The sequence below is a fragment of the Heptranchias perlo genome, chromosome 2 (assembly GCF_035084215.1).
Source record: "Heptranchias perlo isolate sHepPer1 chromosome 2, sHepPer1.hap1, whole genome shotgun sequence".
Taxonomy (NCBI): Eukaryota; Metazoa; Chordata; class Chondrichthyes; order Hexanchiformes; family Hexanchidae; genus Heptranchias; species Heptranchias perlo.
This window is the reverse complement of record NC_090326.1, coordinates 13,835,095-13,856,075: the sequence shown is the minus strand read 5'-3', so window position 1 is coordinate 13,856,075 and position 20,981 is coordinate 13,835,095. Positions and strand designations below refer to the sequence as shown.

The 20,981-nt window shown below is 45.6% G+C and overlaps 1 protein-coding gene across 2 annotated transcripts; it reads left to right on the top strand.

Moving 5' to 3' along the window:
- The first annotated feature begins 7,227 nt into the window (after positions 1 to 7,227).
- Positions 7,228 to 16,872, top strand: vstm2a (V-set and transmembrane domain containing 2A). Of its 2 annotated transcripts, none has more exons than XM_067997052.1 (5): positions 7,228 to 7,652; positions 8,840 to 9,009; positions 11,419 to 11,469; positions 13,610 to 13,973; positions 15,793 to 16,872. In XM_067997052.1, the coding sequence occupies exons 1-5, from the start codon at positions 7,574 to 7,576 to the stop codon at positions 15,876 to 15,878; spliced, it is 750 nt and encodes a 249-aa protein (XP_067853153.1). In that variant the 5' UTR covers positions 7,228 to 7,573; the 3' UTR covers positions 15,879 to 16,872. The 2 variants fall into 2 exon arrangements, with proteins under 2 accessions (XP_067853153.1, XP_067853162.1); XM_067997061.1 differs by having other exon boundaries at positions 15,673 to 15,827.
- The last annotated feature ends 4,109 nt before the right edge of the window (positions 16,873 to 20,981 follow it).

Here is a 20,981-nt window from a genome sequence, read left to right as displayed (position 1 = left end):
AATCCTCCATTACAGTATATTACCCATTGAGTTAATCCTTCATCACAATATATTACTCACTCTGTTAATCCTCCATCACAGTATATTACCCACTGAGTTAATCATCCATCACAGCATATCACCCACTGTGTTAATCCTCCATCACAGTATATTAATCACTCTATTAATCCTCCATTACAGTATATTACCCACTGTGTAAATCCTCCATCACAGTATATTACCCACTCTGTTAATCCTCCATTGCGGTATATTACCTGCTGTGTTAATCCTCCATCACAGTATATTACCCACTGTGTTAATCCTCCATTACGGTATATTACCCACAGTGTTAATCCTCCATTACGGTATTTTACCCACTCTGTTAATCCTCCATTACGGTATATTACCCACTGTGTTAATCCTCCATTACGGTATATTACCCACTCTGTAAATCCTCCATTACAGTATGTTACCCAATGAGTTAATCCTCCATCACAATATATTACCCACTCTGTTAATCCTCCATCACAGTATTTTACCCACTGAGTTAATCCTCCATCACAGTATGTTACCCACTCTGTTAATCCTCCATCACAGTATTTTACCCACTGTGTTAATCCTCCATTGCGGTATATTACCCATCGTGTTAATCCTCCATCAGTGATATTGGTTAAGGGCCAGGAGACTTTAGAAAATCCCCTGCTCTTCTTTGAATAGTGCCATGGGATCTATTACGTGCACCTGAGAGGGCAGACAGGGCCTTGGTTTTAATGCCTCATCTAAAAGAAGGCACCTCTGACAGTGTAGCACTCCCTCAGTGCTGCACTGAAGTGGTAGCCTGGATTATGCCTTCAAGTCTCTGGAGTGGAGCTTGAACCCACAACCTTCTGACTCCGTGGTGACAGTGCTAAGTTTAACATCTCATCCGAAGAATGGCACCTCTGACAATTCAGCACTCCCCCAGTACTGCACTGCAGTGGGGCTTGAACATACAACCTAGTGAGTAATATCAATTGAGCCAAGATGACACTGAACAAATTAAGAACCATCATCACTAAGTGTGCATTTTTGCTTAATACTGTGCAGTATTTCTGGTATAAATCTGATCAGACTGCAGTAACTCAGCAGCAACTTGCATGCCATCATTCCCATCACCAGCTCTCTGAAGGATTCTTGTGAACAAAGCCTAAAACTGTTCTGATTTACAGGTTATAATCTTATTGATGGAGTGCATTCTGTTCCTAGTCTGTCATCCAGCTTTAAACGCATGTCCTGGGGTGAAATGCTGCTGCTGTGGGCCAAACAAAAAGGGGAACAGTGATGATGTTGGACTTGATGTCAGCTCCATGGGTGGTGTGGGGGAGAAAAGCGATGAGATACAAGATGTACCTGAATCAAGAAATTCTACGTCACCAAAGTCCACTTTAGTTGCACGCGTTTCAATGAGCAGACTGGAAGTGTCACTCCTGTCACTGATAGATGTGCGTGTCAGTACAAAAATCAAACACTGCATCAGTTTCTGGATAATTCTGGAGCATGTTTCTGCTCTTGTCCACTGGTTTGAGTGTTCAGCATTATTTTGTGCAGCACCTTGTCTTGCTCATGGCACTACTGGGTTGTATGACTGTAGCCATGTTTGGTGATGTTTTTTATTATCTTGCTGTAAATATGGGCATTTCTATACCATCCAAAAAATGACTGCTTAATACCTTTCATGTTGCTAATTAGAGGCAGACACCAGGCTTGGCCTCACACAAGGCCTGGCCTTGGAGACGAAGAACGTTAAAAAAATGATGGACAAATACAAATAGCAGCAATTGAACTTTGCATTTATATAGCACCTTTAATGTAGTAAAACGTCCCAAGATACATCACAGGAGCGATTATCAAACAAAAATTGACACCGAGCCACATAAGGAGATAATAGGACATGTGAACAAAAGCTTGGTCAAAGAGGTAGGTTTCATGGAGCGTCTTAAAGGAGGAGAAAGAGGTAGAGAGGTTGAGGGAGGGAATTCCAGAGCTTAGAGCCTAGGCAGCTGAAGGCATGGCCGCCAATACAGGGGCGACGGTAGTGCAGGATGCACAAGAGGACAGAATAGGAGGAACGCAGAGTTCTCAGAGGGTTGTAGAGCAAGAGAAGGTTACAGAGATAGGAGGGGCAAGCCCATGGAGGGATCTGAACACAAGGATGAGAATTTTAAATTTGAGGTGTGGCAAGAAGGAGAACTATAGAGCAAAACAAATTATACATAAGATCACATGGCCTATAAAAGACCTATTGCCTAAACATAAAACAGTACTAGTCCACTGGCTCAGTGCGGCGTGCATCAGTGTGAACTTCAAAAGGTTCCACAAGGTGGATTGTGATACAGCAAAATGGATAACAGCAAAAGAACATATGGCTCGGTCTCATTGCAAAACAAACATTTAATGCTATCAAAATTAACAAGTAAAAGAAATTTCTAAAAGAAAATCCTGAAAGCTTTGACTAGGTGTCAGCTTGGCTCTGTAGCAACCTTTCACCTCTGAGTCAGAAAGTTGTGAGCTCTTACCCCACTCCACGATTTGATCACAAAATCGAGGCAGATGTTTCGATATAGTATTGAGAGAGCACTGCACTGTCGGAGGTGTTGTCTTTCAGATGAGACGTTAAACCAATTTGCCTGTTCAGGTTGACATGAAGGATCCCATGGCACCATTCAAAGAAGAGCAGTGGAGTTCCCCTGGTATCCTGGTCAACATTTCTCCCTAAATCAACAACACTAAAACAGACTATCTGCTCATTCATCTCATTGCTGTTTGTGTGACCTTGTCATGAGCAAATCGGCTGCTGTATTTACCAACAGTAGCTAGACATCAAAAGCAATTCATCGGCTGTGAAGTGCTTTGAGAGGCCCTATTTTCTTTCTTTTGAAAGTTTACAAAAAAGTTATAAGCATTGAATTCATATGTCATACAATGAAACAAACCTCAAAACTAGAATGTCATATTTAATATAAAATAGGCTTGCAAAGCCAAATGGCTTCTGGAAAAATAATCGTTACCCAGTGACATCAAAGTGCTATTGTCCAAAGGCATATTTTTGCTGTGTTTTTACTTTGGGATTGAAATTTGGAAAGGCACTGCTAACTGAAGATATACCACCACGCATGGTGACTTCAATACAAGACCATCCCTTGGATTTGGTTTCGCTGCCAATGTAAAATCCAAGAGATATCAACAGCTGCAACAATAACTTGCATTTATATAGCATCGTTAATGTTATCAAAACATCCCAAGGTACCGCACAAAACCGGAGGCCAATGGAAATGGAACAGCTATGGGAAGTATTCAGAGAAGTAATTGAGCTTCAATAGGGTAATAGGCTTTGAGGAGACTTTTGAAGACTGAGAGATAAAGCAAAGCACAGCATTGGGATGTCAATTCTAGAAGGCAGGGCTGTGATAGTATAAGGGGCACTGCTCATTTTTTCACTGCTATGGTGAGACACCAGAGCCAAATGTGCAGTATAAAGGATCCGTGCTGGGGCCTCAATTATTCACTATATTTATTAATGACTTAGATAACACAATAGAGAGCCATATATCCAAGTTTGCCAATGACACAAAGACTGGTGGCATAGTAAGTAGTATAGATGGGAGCATAAAGCTACAAAGAGACATTGATAGATTAAATGAGTGGGCAAAACTGTGGCAGATGGATTTCAACGCAGGTATGTGTGAGGTCATCCATTTTGAACCAAAAAAGGATAGATCTGAGTATTTTTTAAATAGTGAAATCTAGGAACAGTGGATGTCCAAAGAGATTTAGGGTCCATGTTCTAGCCCTTTATATCTAAAGAGCTAGAATATAAAGGGGAGGAAGTTTTGCTACAGCTGTGCAAAGCCCTGGTTAGACCACATCTGGAGTATTGTGTACAGTTCTGGGCACCGCACCTTAGAAAGGATATATTGGCCTTGGAAGGAGTGCAGTGAAGATTCACCAGAATGTTACCAGGGCTCCAAGGGTTAAATTATGAGGAGAGATTACATAAACTAGGCTAGTAATCCCTGGTATATAGGTTAAGGAGTGATTTGATTGAGGTTTTTATGATTTTGAAATGAATTGATAGGGTAGATAGAGGAAAACTTTTTCCGCTGGTGGGGGAGCCTACAACAAAGGGATATAACCTTAAAATCAGAGCCAGGCCGTTCAGGAGAGAAGTTAGGAAACACTTCTTCACACACAGGGTGTTAAAAGTGTGGAACTCTCCCACAAAAAGCAGTAGATGCTAGCTCAATTCATAATTTTAAGTCTGAGATTTATAGATTTTTGCTAGCCAATGGTATTAAAGGCTATGGAGCCAAGGGGGGTGGATGGGAAAATGGAGTTGGGATCAGCCATGATCTCATAGGATGACAGTCCTATAGAATCTATGATTCTATAGGAAATTGGGACTAGCTTAGTGGTATAAACTGGGCGACATGGACATGTTGGGCCGAAGGGCCTGTTTCCATGTTGTAACTTCTACTTCTATGACAGAACAAGCTGGAGGGGCTGAATGGCCTACTCCTGTTCCTATATTCCTGAAGACTGCAGGAGTCTTTGAGCAATACTGATGCCATATGTGAGGGAAGACATCAGAGCCTAGTGAGTCAAAAACTCTACTGATACAGGAGTTGCATTGTGAATAGCGTCAGTAAACTGGAGGAATCTAGAAAATGTTTTTATGAGACAGGAGCAGGGGATACGACATTGAAACCACATTGATAGCCAAATTGAGCTAATGTAAGTCAACTAACGTGCATTTTCATGTTACCCAGTAGGTCCTAACGTAATCTCTGTAATGCTAACTGACAATGAATATTTGGAGCATGAAACTGGCTGTGGAGTGCATTCCTATAAATTCGGTGTTACCATCACCATGAATACGGAGATCCCTGATATGTCATAGCCATGGGACGCACCATTAAATAGGTAGACATGTAACTTCGGGAGTGTTCCACAGATCCAGATATTGTAAAGCCAAAGATGAAGATTAGAAGCTGAAACGGGGACATAAAGAAATTCTCGGGTAGGAAAATGAGACAATGTTGTGGAATGAAGAGATTATACCTCAGGGGAAGAGAAACCAGGTGCCAAGAGAGAAAAGAAAACATGTTGAGAGATAGCATAGTTAGTGGGGAAGAAGGAAATCCTGGGAAAGACGGCATAGATGCGGACGATAGAGGAAAAAAGAAGCCACGGGACAAAGAAAGAAGGTCCCCGGAGAAGAAAAGTATCCCACAGGACTGAGCAAAGAGACACCAACGGAGTTAAGAAACTTCAAGGGAAATGGGAATATCGTGAAAAAGAGAAGGCACCAAGAGAAAGAGGGGATACTGAGAGAGAGAGAGAGAATAAAGGAACAGGAGAAAGAGATGACAGATGGGAAGAGAGAAATGCTTATCCTGCAAATTATTTAAATCTGCGATTTACCAGGCTGTAATGTGACGCTAGGTTACACTATAATGCAAGGCTGATCTGACCTATTACTTAACCATTTATTTTTCCCAATAGTGAAAACAAAATAGACATGAAATACTTTTTTCTGACCATCTTATTTGGATTTAGTAGGGGTTTTTTGTGTTACCCTTGGCAACGGTGACAGTTAGAAATAGGATTAACAGCAGAATGAACTAAACAAACAATTTAAAGGTAAGGTTTTTAAAACAGTGCTGAATCAAAATGAAACATTTTGTGTTCTTTCCAAAGTGAAGGGTGATAAACTGAATGGCTCCCCGCCTGTTCATCATGATTGTTCATTGCCTTGCCTCTGGCTAACGATCTTTGATGGTACTGTATACACGCCCTCTGCTACATCGTGAATGCATTGCCATTTCTGAGTAATCTCACAGCAGCGCATCAGCACATGTACAGAGCACGTGGCATACGGCACATGGAGGAGTGGGAACAGAATCTGAAACTCTCCAGCTGGTGTGCAAATGGCGCTAATCCTGCTGAGGATGTGAAGGTTTATCTGCACCGTGCTCATCATTTCTACAATAACTGCAATGAGCATGGAGCAACAGAAAACTGGGAGTGTGTCACCAGGGTATTCAGGGAGTGGAGTTCAGGTGACATAACCTGCAAGAACAATCAGCTTCTGCTAGATAACATTGCCCAGGCCAAAATTCTAGAAGCCTCTTTCTAACACACTCCTAAACACTCCTTACTGTGGATAAATAATGCATTTGGTTGTTTTTTTTTTACATATATGTAATAAAATATCACTGGCCTCTTGTTTTATTCCAGTCTACACGAAATCTTTGATTGTGATCTTAGATTCATGAGTCTGGAAAGGGTCTAGTGCCAAGCAGTGATCGCCCGGGTACCATGTGATAGCAGGAAAAGTGGGAAGGATTTTTTTTTTCCTCGGTGTGTTAAATGGATCCTGTTAATGTTCAATTCACCGAATCCCTGTTTGAAAATGAAGGTTGGGTGTGTTCCACGTGTATTATAAGCTCTCTGCTCCCTTCTGTTAACTCTGATCATTTTTCGGTATTGCACCACTCAGAGCTGTTAGGGTGTGTATAACACGCGGTCAGAGGCAAACAATGTCCTGCCCATGTACAAGGTTATTGGATTGTTTAATTATCCATTCATATTGCAGTGGCCATTCTGATTATCATTTTAATAAACAGATGATCAAACGAGCGACAATCGATGGATAAAAAGAAACACTTTATTCGATAAGTTTACTGCCTATTTGTGAAGTTTGTTTTACTCTTTCCTGCGGCTGATGCTACTGAGATAACTTCACAAAATGGAACTGGTTTAGGAAGAAACTGTTTATCTTGGCCCGGCTCAGCGCGGTCCAGTTGAACGATAAGCACCGAGTTGTTGAGGGGAGCTGCTGTGGAGGTGGCATTGCAAAAATAAGACATTTACTCGTGTTTAACCGCATTAAACCTCCGCCCCTATACAAACCACACGCTCTGCAGCGATATCCAGCGGTCTAAGCTGCATTAGTTAAAATGCAGGGGGGGGGAAACAAATACTTTGAATACAAAGCAGTAAAGTGGTCTTTTGCACCGTGCGCATTAGTTGGATTTGTTACTAACACGAGTGTTGCGATGCAAATAATGGCACTGGTTTGATCCGCCTTTTGCTCAAAAGTGGGTGAATGTGTTGTTTTGCATGGCGCAGATCGCTCGGTTCTAACCATTCGGAGCGGGGACCGAGAGCCCTGGAAGTTGCAGTGTGTAAGGTTGATTGGTCTGATGGGCGGATATTTCCTGGGGCTGCTCACAGAATGTGATGAGGGTGAAGACGCAATGGGGGGAAGTGACTGACGCACTGGAGACAGGTACCGAGAACAGCAGCAGCTCTCGCACTATTCTACAGCAGCGTCTCTCACTCCCGAGCTGGGCTTTGGGCTAACCAGCTGCAATATAGCTCACCTCCAGAAACACTGATCTCCAACAAACACACACACACACACACACGCGAAATCAGCACACACCGGGAGCAGAATGCAGCAGCTCACACACCGACTCCCGAAAAGAATTACTGTTTCGCTTTTATAATTTGTCAGGACGGCTGGATTCTTCGCTGCTGATGTCTGTTTGGGATGATGGGGACCTTTCCTCTTTCTCTTGGATTTGGTTGCCTTTTTGTTTTGTGCGCTCATCTGGGTTTTTCCTCCCAAGGTAAGTCTGTGATTGTTAATAAATAAACTCCTTTTAACGCTCCAGTGATTGAGATTAAAACGAGATAGAGAGACAGAGATAGACAGGGGCAGGTAATGACAGAGAACAGTGTCAGGGAGAAGAGACAGAGGGAGAGAGACCAGCGAGAGGGAGAAACAGAAAGAGTGACATGTTGCTGTTTGCAAAGCTGCCCTTGCTGGTAACTGGACTTAAATATATTTACAAAGGGAGAGGGGGTGCAATTTGTTGGAATGTGAAAGGCAAAATAAAAATAGCATGGAAAATATCGCGGTGGGAAAAAAAAACTATCAGGGTTCCGGGCTGTTGGTGAAGGGATGGAGTCGGTCAGTCAGTTATTCAGATAGAAGGAAAAGATAGCCGACAATAAACCCGCAGAAACACGGACCATCAATAAGCTCCTGTCCGTCTAGCACATCCCCTGACTGTCCCAGCAGTTTAACAATTAACATGGCCCTGCAAAAAATACGGTGTTTGTGTGTGAGCTTTACTGTGGGGCTTAGTCTTGGCTATTCTGAAAGGAATAATTTGATTAAACGGTGAAGTACAGAGAAGATGAAGAAAGGCAGAAAGATTAAATGTGAGTCTGGGCAACGAAGAACGAAGAGGGGGAAGAAAGGGGAAAAACAGGGGAGCGGAGAAAGTGTGAAATGAGGGGTCATTGGGAGTAAAAGTCGGAGGAAGGGAACAGTGTAACGGGGGAAGTGAAGGAAAAGGATAAACAGAAAGTGAAAAGATCGAAGGAATGAATCAATGAAGATCCGATGGAGAGAAGATATATAGAGAGAATAAACTCATTACTGTTCAGTCACTTAATGTGAAGCATTACTTTAAGTCCCCACGTGAGAAGGTTGCATTATCTGCCCGTGCCGATTCTCATTTGTATTCACCGTCTAACTTGTATTTTAAAATGTATTATTATTAATTGTTATTATGAATACGAGCACAGTGGAAGCGGGCGGAGAATGCGAACTGGTTTAATAACTGGATCAACACCTGGTCTTTTAAAAAACAGCTGTCCAGCTGTTGCACGCCAGGGCGCTACGAGTGGAGAGAATGGGATCTGAGAGCTTTCCATTCGGGTTGATAATGTTTCCAGTAATGGTTTAGCAGGAGGAGTCAGCTTTAACTCCGTTTTTTGGTAAGGTCTGAACATTTCTTATTTCCAGCGCGATTCACTGAACTCCCAAAGAGTGTGACGGCGAGGGAAGGGGACAATGTGGAAATGGCCTGTGCTTTCAGGGGCAGCGGCTCCCCGTCCTATTACCTGGAAATCCAGTGGTGGTTCATTCGAGCTCCATCGGAGCGGGAATACAGCCCAGAAACCAGCAAGATCCAGGTACAGGTACCTCGATAACTCCGGAGTTTACTACAGGGCTGCTGATTCCGCCCGGCTCCCCTGTCCGCCCCTCTCCCCACACACCCTCACACACTCACATGCACTTCTCACACACACACACCCTCACACACACACACTCCCTCACACACACACACACACACACACGCACTCACTCCCTCTCACAACACACTCCCTCACACACACACTCCCTCACACACTCGCTCACACACACACACTCCCTCACACACACACTCCCTCACACACTCGCTCACACACTCACACACACTCCCTCACACACTCGCTCACACACACACACTCCCTCACACACTCGCTCACACACACACACTCCCTCACACACTCGCTCACACACTCCCTCTCACAACACACTCCCTCACACACACACACTCCCTCACACACTCGCTCACACACACACACTCCCTCACACACTCGCTCACACACACACACTCCCTCACACACTCGCTCACACACACACACTCCCTCACACACTCGCTCACACACTCCCTCTCACAACACACTCCCTCACACACACACACTCCCTCACACACTCGCTCACACACCCTCACTCCCTCTCACAACACACTCCCTCACACACACACTCCCACACACACTCGCTCACACACACACACTCCCACACACACTCGCTCACACACCCTCACTCCCTCTCACACACGCTCCCTCACACACACACTCCCTCACACCCTCACTCCCTCTCACACACACTCCCTCTCACACACACTCCCTCTCACACACACTCCCTCACACACACACTCCCTCACACACTCACTCGCTCACACACACTCGCTCACACATACGCACTTCCTCACACACACGGACCTACACTCTCACCCCCTCACACGCACTCCCTCACACACACACTCCCTCTCTCATACATACACACACATACATACTCCTCACACACACATTCCTAGCATAAACACACACACCCTCACACAAACCCACCCTCACACATTCTCTCACACACACTCCCTCACACACACAAACCCTTACACACAAAGCCTCACATACCCTCACACACACATCCTCACACACACACTCACGCACGCACACACCCTTATACCGCATTATTTTTACCATGTTTTTCATCATTTGGATCGCTGAATTGAGCCATTTGTTTAAGCCTACGCGATTGTTCCATTGTGGTCTTGAAGTTGGCTGGATTTGGAGAGCATGTATCTACTCAGTGCCATCTCCTCTCCCACACCCTTCAGTGCAAATCAAACGCTCCGCAGTAACTCGGGCACATAAAAAAAAACACCAATGTAATAAATAAAAACTATAGGCAGTAGATCAAAACTGCACTCTCCCTTTTGTGGTTTGATTTTTTTCTTCGTGTGCCTTTAAAAAAAGAATTTGTTGTAAAATGGTGCGAAATTAAGACGATGGTTTACACAGTATAAGGCACGTTGAACTATTTGATTCGAAATCCATGTTTTATAACTGAAGGGATGCTTTCATTTATTGCCCACAGAACTGAACGCGTATTAACATTTATCACCTCTCTTCAAATTGGGGTCTTGACAGATTCGCGAATGTAAACTCAACCGGAAAGATCTGTCCGCCTGTCAGTTGGACAAGAAAAATCTTAGCGTGGTTGATTAATAGGAGGGGGAGGGAGGCATAATGTGAGGAGAATAGAATCCAGATGTACAAGAAATAAAGAGCAGTTCTGGGTCGAGGCTATCATGCAGCCCGTGATTCGAGAGAATTGCAGCTGAATGGAGACATCAAGTTATATCGCCTTCAACGGACAGACGTTATTACACTGTGCTGTGATAGTGAGGAGAGATTCACTTTGTCTTGCCCCATTCTAATGTATCACAGGCTGTGATACAGGGCAGGTTTGATAACTGACCCCGTGTCCGTCCAATTACTTCAAAGAAAAGAGCAGCCCATCGACCTTGAACCAAGCACAGCATTGGGAAAAGTTAGGTCGTTATATCTCATGGATTACCGCGAAATATCTGTACACATTTATATATTTTGAAGACTTGCCAAGCGTTTCATGCGCATAGCCCATCAGCCATAACAAAACATAAGGCCACATCTGGATACCTGGATAGGATTGTTCCATCAATGCGCCCGGTTTAACACCAGATACAATAAACATGGGCTGATTTAAAACAGTCATTTAATTCACACTGATCTAAGCATCATGAAATGGAAGATTTAACACTTCATGCACCCCGTGACAGGGGTCCTATATTATGTTGGACTCAATAATTCAAGTTTGACACAAACAAAATGTAATGGTTTTTTTTTAGTGTTTCCTCGTACATGTCCATCCTGTAATATAATGGTGCCAGCGCTGGCGCCCTGTTTGCCCTGGGTGATCTTATGTTGTATTCAATTGTTTTGTCTTTCATGCAGTTGGACAATTTGCCACAAAGCGAAATGATCAACGACGAGACGAAAATAAGTGTGAGTAAATAAATGTCTCGACAAAATGGGACAGGTGTCTGCACCAACGTGTTCGATTGTACCTGTGTAAATGTGTGGGCGGGCAGGGGAGGGAGATGTGGTTCGTTTCTCAGATGTGGTCAGTTCTGCGGGTCTGAGTGGACGGCCAAGGGAGGCAGATGTGGTCAGTTTCTGAGATGCGGTCAGTTTCTGAGATGTGGTCGGTTTGCGAGTTCTGAGTCAACGGGCAGGGGATGGAGATCCGGTCAGTTTCTGAGATGGTCAGTTTCTGAGATGTGGTCAGTTTCTGAGATGTGGTCAGTTTCTGAGACGTGGTCGGTTCTGCGGGTTCTGAGACAACGGGCAGGGGATGGAGATACGGTCAGTTTCTGAGATGGTCAGTTTCTGAGATGTGGTCAGTTTCTGAGACGTGGTCGGTTCTGCGGGTTCTGAGACAACGGGCAGGGGATGGAGATACGGTCAGTTTCTGAGATGGTCAGTTTCTGAGATGTGGTCAGTTTCTGAGACGTGGTCGGTTCTGCGGGTTCTGAGACAACGGGCAGGGGATGGAGATACGGTCAGTTTCTGAGATGCGGTCAGTTTCTGAGATGCGGTCAGTTTACCAGCACTGCTACCGTCTAATGTCTACCAGTGAATACACGGGGACAGGAACATTTACGGGCTGTAGAAATAATGCAAACCCTGATACCAATAATATGATACATAATACATTAGTCTAGTCAATGGTTGTTGCTTTTGTGCGCGCGTCGCTTTCTTGCCGAACGCGACAAAGTTGAAGGGAAATATGCAACTGGTACTTTTTTACGACTATAATCAAATTTAACAATTGAAGTTCATTTAAATTCGATTAATGCTTTAATGGAGTAAAAGCAATGAATGATAATGTTAATTAACAATCTCGCTCCTTTAATTGGTCACTGTTGCTATCACATTGTGTGACCAAATACGCATTAGAGGTTTCCCATATTAAGCGCAACAAACTGTTTTGTGATTGTAAATTTAATCGGCGATATTGTGTTCTTTAAACCAATCTCAACCCGGGGATACCCAGACACACCAGTAATCCCAAACCGACTTTAGTCCTAATTTAGGACGCAATCCTTACCATGATCCGAGCTCTGACTCCATGTGCCCTTTAGCCTCAGTTAGCCTGATCCTAACTCACGTCATCAAATATCAACACTAATGTATCATGATCGTAAACCTCCATGGGGAACCTCACTTTCCTTTACCCAATGCTTCTGACGGAAGTTGCACCGATTCTCTTCTTTCAGCATTAACTAATTTACATTAGAGTCTTCTTTAACTCGCCTCTAACCCGGCACTCGTACAGCCCTTCGTCATCCTTCCGCACTTTCTCTCTTTGTAAAAACTGCAAATCTAACAATGCCATTAACACATTGGGTAATTACAGGAAGGTGTAGCATCACCGGACAGTTACTACACTGGCAAGACCTTGATTATCTCTGGTGCGGTACTACACAGCTCAATACGTCAACATTTCAGCCCTTGGACAAAATTACTATTTACATGAGACATGGCCAGCTGCATTTTTACAATGACTTGCTTGCTCTAGTGGGAATCTTAATGGTCGAGCTTTGCGCTGGACGGGGTGATGATAATAATAATGATGATTATGATGACGGTGATGTTAGTGATAATGATGGTGATGTTGGTGACGATAATGGTGATGGTGGTGATTATGGTGTTTGCGTTGATGATGGTGGTGGTGATGATGATATGCTGATGATGATGCTGATGGTCATGATGAAGGTATTGTCGTTGGTGATGATGGTAATATTGATGATGATGATGGTAATGGTGATGATGATGATGATGTGTTGTCGTTCCTGATGGTGATGGTATTGTTAATGGCGTTGTTGATGATGACGATGGTGTTATTGATAGTTGAGTTTTCGTTGGTGATGGTGATGTTCCTGATGGTGATGATGGTAATGGTAATATTCCTGATGGTGATGATGGTAATGGTAATATTCCTGATGGTGATGGTGTTGATAATGACGTTGTTGATGATGATGTTATTGATAATTGAGTTTTCGTTGGTGATGGTAATGTTCCTGATGATGATGATGGTAATGTTCCTGATGGTGATGATGGTCTCATTTCCCCCCTTTTGCAGACAGTGAAAGTGATGGGCAGCGACATCTCACATAAACTGCAGATCTCCAAAGTGCGGAAGGATGACGAAGGGCTGTACGAGTGCCGGGTGACCGACGCCAACAACGGGGAGCTGCATGAGTACAAGGCTCAGGCGCATCTCTACGTGAACACCAGCCATGCTCGGGCCCTCCAGGCGCTGGAGGCGCCGCCGCTGCCCCTCCACGACGGCAAGGGCTTGCGGAGTCCTCCCGCGGTTGCGGCGCCTCCCAGCGAGCGACCGGGCCGCCGCTCCTCCAACAGCGGAGAAGCGCATAGGGGGCAGACAGGAGCCACATCCAGGCCCGCGGCCACAATCCTCAGGCAGAGCGCCACATCCACATCAGGTAGGCAAAGCAGAAGCTTCACCAAGAGTGAAAGCACCAGGCGGGGCCCGTTCACGCATCCAATTCTTACCCCATCTCTATACAGCTCACTTATTTATGAAGCATGACGATAAGTAACCTGTATATATGTACTGGAAGCATACGTATATAAACTAATGATTTATAGAGATAAACAATATAGTCATAATTTATTGAAAAGGAATAACCTAACGATCTATATTTGATCTAGTGAACATATATATAGGCAATAGATGGATACATCGATAAAGTATCTATATAATTGATTCATAAAGCATGATGTGTAATATAATTTAGGTATATAATGTAGTAAGTACATATACATATAGATTAACATGTGCATATACATAGCACTATAGTTGGGTCATTATTTGTGAAGAACGAGCTACTGGTAGAACATTATTTATGTGGCACCTTTTATCCGAGCTGCAGGACGTTCCAAAGTGTTTCCCAACCAAATGATCATTTTTAGACGTGCAGTCACTGTTCCTATGTAGGCAAAATCAGCAGCCAATTTTGTGTATAGCAAGATCCCACAAATGGGATGAATGACCAGTTATTCCATTTTGGTGATGTTGGTTGAGGGAAGAATGTTGACCAGAATCTATAATTGATGCAGAAGGCACGTGTAGGCTAATAGATGGAGCCATATAATAGTTAATATATAGAAAACGCGTTTATTCATAATGCATCCGCAATCTGTATATAATGCCTTAAGTACATTTGTATATAAATCACTAGGCTAACAGCGAGCTACAATTGAATCCAATGACATCACAGCACAAGAGGCAAGTGTGAGCAGGTTATAAGGAAGGCAAAGGCACAGGTTCTTGGACGTAATACAAGCTATTTGTAAATTAATAGGATTATTTAGACTAGGTACATTTCAAAAAGTAATAAAGACCACGTGATGTAAGATCCGAGGGCCCATTGCATGGGTCACGTGTGCTGCAATAGTAGCAGGATTTTGTCACCACTGGTTTGCTGGGAAATAAACTATGTAAATATGCTAACGGTGGCAATGTATCCACATATAAAACACAATGTTAAATAACTCAGCACCTTAACCGGCAGATATGATGGAACTGCCCTTTGTGTTAACCGTTTACTTCATTTCCCTGTTAAGATATACAACTTGCCTCCTTAAAATCTATTCCATCCGGCCTGTGTGCAATGTGTGTGGTCTGATTGTGTAATTACAATGCTAAACAACTGTATAGCTTGTATTCTACTGTAATTATTTATAACATTATTGTGGTATATAATTAGCACCGTATGTAATGTATACATTATTATATACGTTCTCTAGTGTGTAGAGTGTAGTTTTGTTTTAAAATTATCTTTGATAAGATCGGATTGTGCCCCTTCGGGCGAGAACATATTGCCTCTAGCTGATTTATGATGCACCAGATATACCATTTCCATGCTGTTTTGTCCTTCCATTAATTAGATGTTGCCTCTGAGAATCCTGCTTTCTCCTTGAGATCAATATCAACCCCTTTGGTTTCATTAGGGCCGGACTGCATGTCATGTTGTAGTTTGGAATGCATGCCAAGCCAAGCGATGGGCATTAACAGACAATGCCAGCGTTAATTTGAAATACATGTGTTGAAAAACGTTACTAAGAAATATTGGGAAACAAAATCTTCCAGATGAGCGAATATTTTAACTTCTTCCGCAGGTACGACGATCGTAGCTGCGAGCGATGGATTAGGTGTCCTGCTTCTTTTTTGTGGCTTTGTGAAGGATGCTTTGCTATAGTCTTAGTGCTGACTTTTCCACTATCACTTTCTCTTTAAAGCAAAGAGCGATTGGATGGTAAAATCCACGGATTGGACAGCAAACTCGACTTTAAACTCCCACCCTCCTGCACCCAATGTACTGTAATTCTCTAGAAACGGGAGCCCTTAGAGAGGAGCAAACCAGAGAAATAAAGCACCACTGACGGCATTGCTCAGGAGATTTACTGCAAATGGATTTCATATTGATAACGAACAACTTTTGGGGCAATTCACACGTGCAAGGTTTCAAGTCTAGGGGCGTCCTCTTACACAACTGTGCACTAGGAGATCACTGGTGCGACTAAATCTGTCAATTAACGAACCGCATCGGCGCGTGACGACTCAACGCGTGTGCAAGATTTTAACTGCACCATCTCCACTTTAATGGTATCCTGGTCGTCCTTTGAAGTTTTAAGAACAGTCTTGATTTCCATCATAAATATCTGTGTAAGTGTGTGCAGGATTCTTATTACAATAGAGACACCTTCAGGACATGTGCAACTGCGCTCAGCACCTGGATGTTTAATTTTACTTGTACTAGTTTGATATATCAATCCGTTGGAATCTCCTGTATTATGTGCAGAGCCGACCTATCCCTGATAATTTACTGCTTCCCAGTGTGCTGTCATTGTACCCTTCCCCAGAGAGGGCCCCAAAGCTTCCCCTCTGCCATTTCCGATACCCGTTGTGACACCAGTGCGTTTTTTTTATAACTGGCTAAATTCTAATTTTAATAATACGACACTGTGTGATCCGTTATTTTTCACTTCTATTAACGTATTCACTCAAGCCTCTGGACAATCTTCCCTTATCGAAATGCAAGTTGTGTATTTAAAACAATTTTCGTACGGTCTGTGAGTGAACAAATCAAAAAAAAAGCAACTTACGGTATGTTGTGAGTGTTTTATTTTTTAAAAAAAGAAAATATTGAGAATTATCTTACGAATCGCGTTGATGTTGACTGGGTTATGTTTAATTTCTCTGTAATAAAATGTCATCTTCGTGTGATCCGCCCTCACCCAACCGCAACACGGTGAAAGTTAGACCGCAGAGATACCGACTGGAAATATTATGTAGAGACTAAATCACTTGGAATTAAAAAAAAACACAAGGACTATGTTCTATTATTTTACGTTTCGTTCGTCTTTTTTTTTCCCATCTGCATTTAAGGGGCTGCCCCTGCTCTCCTGGCCGGTTCAAACATTGCAGTAAGACTTGTGCTCCCCCTATATATAAATTTAATCATTTCATGATGCTTTATTATGTGGAAGGAGTTGGAATGAAAAGAACAACGCAGTATCAGCTTCTCAAACGAGGTTCTCTGTTAGTAAAACCATGTAGATTATAGGCAATATTCAGCACTCTAAATCTAGATCACCGTCCATTCATTCCCAACATGCGCTGGGAGGATTTTCCTACATTGTTGGGTCGTTATCTATAGATAAATAAATGTTCAAATAGGGCACCGGGGGAGTTTCTCACGATGGGTCATTGGGGTGCAAGATATTTTGCATATATAAGTTTTCTATGTCTGATGAAATATTAAGGTGAAATATATGACGGCCCGGCCTCGGCACTATATGGAAAAGTGACCGTCTCTCTTCTCCCATTTGCCCACAAACATGATGCAAGGACTTAAATTTATGGACACAGATCACGGCATCTCCTGCACCCACCACTGTCCTTTGTGATAATGGTGCATTTATCTGAGGCTCTTCTGAAACAATAACTGGCTTCATGAAGACGACGCCCCTTTAATCACCCGGTTTGAGTTCTGACTGCTGGGACATGAATCCCCAAGTTAAGCGGATGAGTGAGTATCCCTTAGGTGCTGACATTATTTGCCAAATAATGGGGCCTACAATAAATTATTCTCCAGGAGTTTCAGGTAATGGCTGCACCCGGAAATGACCCAAGACTCCAAGAAGATTCAACCCACCCCCATAGAACGGGGTGTCCCACATTTATACAACTGGTGAACATACAATGCACAACATTTGAATGTAACTCCTGGCAGTAACACCGATATTTACAATCGGCCAGTTCATTGCACAAATAAGGCGGGCTATTGCCCCATTTCTTATTTTCTGCTTTTCTCTAGTGCTGATAGAAAGGAGTAAGGGCGAGCTTAAAAGAACTACCCACACATTGCCTGAGATTCCTCTCTGTGGCAATGCCCATCTCTTCCAGTGGGAATTCTTTTCCTTTGAACTTTTCCCAAATGAAGTATCCAGTCAGCCACAGATGGTATGATTCCAACAAAAATTCAATGGGGACAGTGAATTTTTTTGAACACTTTGATCAATGACCATGCATACTAATCGGTCAAATTTCCCTCCCTCTCTCGGGAAGGGGAACGTGTTTAAGAGTGCATTTACACTGCAAGTTTAATGTCAGTGCAAAAACAATTTGTGTTTTGCATCAACATCAAACCTGCCTTGCAGTGTTCAGGTCCCACCGGGTCCGGGGTAAAACGGATTGAGACACTCCCCGGTGGAGAGAGCCCTAAACTGCTTGGGTTTGACACCATGATGTGAAATCTGGTTTACAATGTGCTGAGTGGCGTTGACTCCGGGGAATTTAGAAATCTACCAGATCATAATTGAAATGTTTGGACAGCGGGATGTTCCCCTGCATACTGCCTGGACATTAACATATTTAACTGTTGGGAGAGAGCTCTGAAACCCAAACTGCAGCTACCAGTCTGAGACTGGCGTGTAAATGCAGCCAAAGATTCACTGGGTAATTATTAACATATCTAAATTTGACACGTATTTCTAGAGGATTTTTTTTAACAAAACTAACCAGTTCTAAGAGTTGGTGAAGCACACACCACATTAGTAAGTTTCAAGGTGTAATGGACTTCAAACCATCTGAATTTCCATTTGCTTTTGATAGTGTGTGATTTAGTGTGGCGTCACTTCAGAATAGCTTCACATTACATTTAAAGGGATTCCAGACAAATCCTACAACAGGGTTATTCACATGTACATTCTATCTATTTCCAAACCATAACTCTCCAAACCTTTTCTTTCTTTTGTTGAATGTTCCTTCCCCTCTGTACCCCCCACCCCGCACCCCCAACCCACTATCTCAAAATGAACACATCTGATGAAAGGTCATCGACCTGAAACATTAACTTTGTTCCTCTCTCCACAAATGCTGCCTGACTTGCTGAGTGTTTCCAGCATTTTCTGTTTTTATTACTGAAAAAGTTAGACCCTGCAATTCTATCCCAACTTCCTGACTCCAGGAGCACACTGTATAGGGCAAACACCAAGGTTAGATCACAAGTGTGTTTGTCACTATCTCTCGGAGGGGTGAGGAAAGGAAGCCTGGCAGGACAAACTAATCAAGTGTGTGCTGTCGAAGTCTCCCCACCCCCTCCCTCTCCCTCTCCCCCCCTCTCCTCCCTCCCCTCTCCCCGCCTCCTCTCCCCCTCTCTTTCTCCCCCCTCCCCCTCTCCTTCTCCCCCTCTCCTTCTCCCCCCTCCTTCTCCCCCCTCTCCTCCCCCCTCCCCCCTCCCCCTCTCCTTCTCCCCCCTCCCCCCTCTCCTTCTCCCCCCTCCCCCTCTCCTTCTCCCCCCTCTCCCCCTATCCCTCTCCTCCCTCCCCCCTCTCCCCTCTCTCCCCTCTCCTCCCCCCCTCCCCCTCTCCCCTCTCCTCCCCCCTCCCCCCTCTCTTCCCCCTCTCCTTCTCCCCCTCCCTCTCCTTCTCCCCCTCCCCCTCACCCCCTCTCCTTCTCCCCCCCACCCCCCTCCTTCTCCCCCTCTCCTTCTCCCCCCTCCCCCTCTCCTTCTCCCCCCTCTCCCCCTATCCTTCTCCCCCCTCTCCCCTCTCCTCCCTCCCCCTTCTCCCCCTCCCCCTCTCCCCTCTCCTCCCCCCTCCCCTCTCCTTCTCCCCCCTCCCCTCTCCTTCTCCCCCCTCCCCCTCTCCTTCTCCCCCTCCCTCTCCTTCTCCCCCTCCCCCTCCCCCTCCTCTCCCCTCTCCTTCTCCCCCCTCCCCCTCTCCTCCCCCTTCCCCCTCTCCTCCCCCTTCCCCCTCTCCTCCCCCCTTCCCCCTTTCCCCCTCTCCTTCTCCCCCTCCCCCCACCCCCTCTCCTTCTCCCCCTCCCCCCCACCCCCCTCTCCTTCTCCCCCTCTCCTTCTCCCCCTCCCCCCACCCCCCTCTCCTTCTCCCCCTCCCCCCTCTCCTTCTCCCCCTCCCCCCTCTCCTTCTCCCCCTCCCCCCTCTCCTTCTCCCCCTCCCCCCTCTCCTTCTCCCCCTCCCCCCTCTCCTTCTCCCCCTCCCCCACCCCCTCTCCTTCTCCCCCTCCCCCTCTCCTCCCCCTCCCCCACCCCCTCTCCTTCTCCCCCTCCTTCTCCCCCTCCCCCTCTCTTCCCCTTTCCTCCTCTCCTTCTCCCCCTCCTCTCCCTTCTCCCCCTCCTCTCCCCTCTCCCCCTCCTCTCCCCCTCCTCTCCCCTCTCCTTCTCCCCCTCTCCTTCTCCCCTCCCCCTCTCCTTCTCCCCCTCCCCCCTCTGTTCCCCCTTTCCTCCTCTCCTTCTCCCCCTCCTTTCCCCTCTCTACCCTCCTCTCCCCTCTCCCCCCTCTCCCCCTCCTCTCCCCCCTCTCTTCCCCCTCTCCTTCTCCCCCTCCCCATCCTCTCCCCCTCTCCTTCTCCCCCTCCCCCTCCTCTCCCCTCTCCTTCTCCCCCTCCCCCTCCCCCTCCTCTCCCCTCTCCTTCTCCCCCCTCTCCTCCCCTTCCCCCTCCCTCCCCCCTCTCCCCTCTCCTCCCCCTCCCCCTCCCCCTCCCCTCCCCCCTTTCTCCCCCTCCCCCCTCTCCTCCCCCCTTTCTCCACCTCCCCCCTCACCCCCTCTCCTTCTCCCCTCCCCCCCACCCCCCTCTCCTTCTCCCCCTCCCCCCCACCCCCCCTCTCCTCCCCCTCCCCCCCACCCCCCTCTCCTTCTCCCCCTCCTCCCCCACCCCCCTCTCCTTCTCCCCCTCCCCCCCACCCCCTTCTCCTTCTCCCCCCTCCTTCTCCCCCTCCCCCCCTCTCTTCTCCCCCCTCTTCTCCACCCCTCCCCCTCTCTTCTCCCCCCTCCCCCTCCCCCTCTCTTCTCCTCCCCCTCCCCCCTCTCTTCCCCCCCTCCCCCTCTCTTGCCCCCCTCCCCCCTCTCTTCCCCCCTCCCCCTCTCTTCCCCCCTCCCCCCTCTCTTCTCCTCCCCCTCCC

What these genes read in the sequence shown, in the direction of transcription:
- vstm2a (XM_067997052.1), top strand. Translation starts at nt 7,574, where the DNA reads ATGATGGGGACCTTTCCTCTTTCTCTTGGATTTGGTTGCCTTTTTGTT. An exon ending in CAGAAACCAGCAAGATCCAG is followed by an intron (nt 9,010 to 11,418) that starts GTACAGGTACCT and finishes TCTTTCATGCAG; the next exon opens with TTGGACAATTTGCCACAAAG. An exon ending in ACGACGAGACGAAAATAAGT is followed by an intron (nt 11,470 to 13,609) that starts GTGAGTAAATAA and finishes CCCCTTTTGCAG; the next exon opens with ACAGTGAAAGTGATGGGCAG.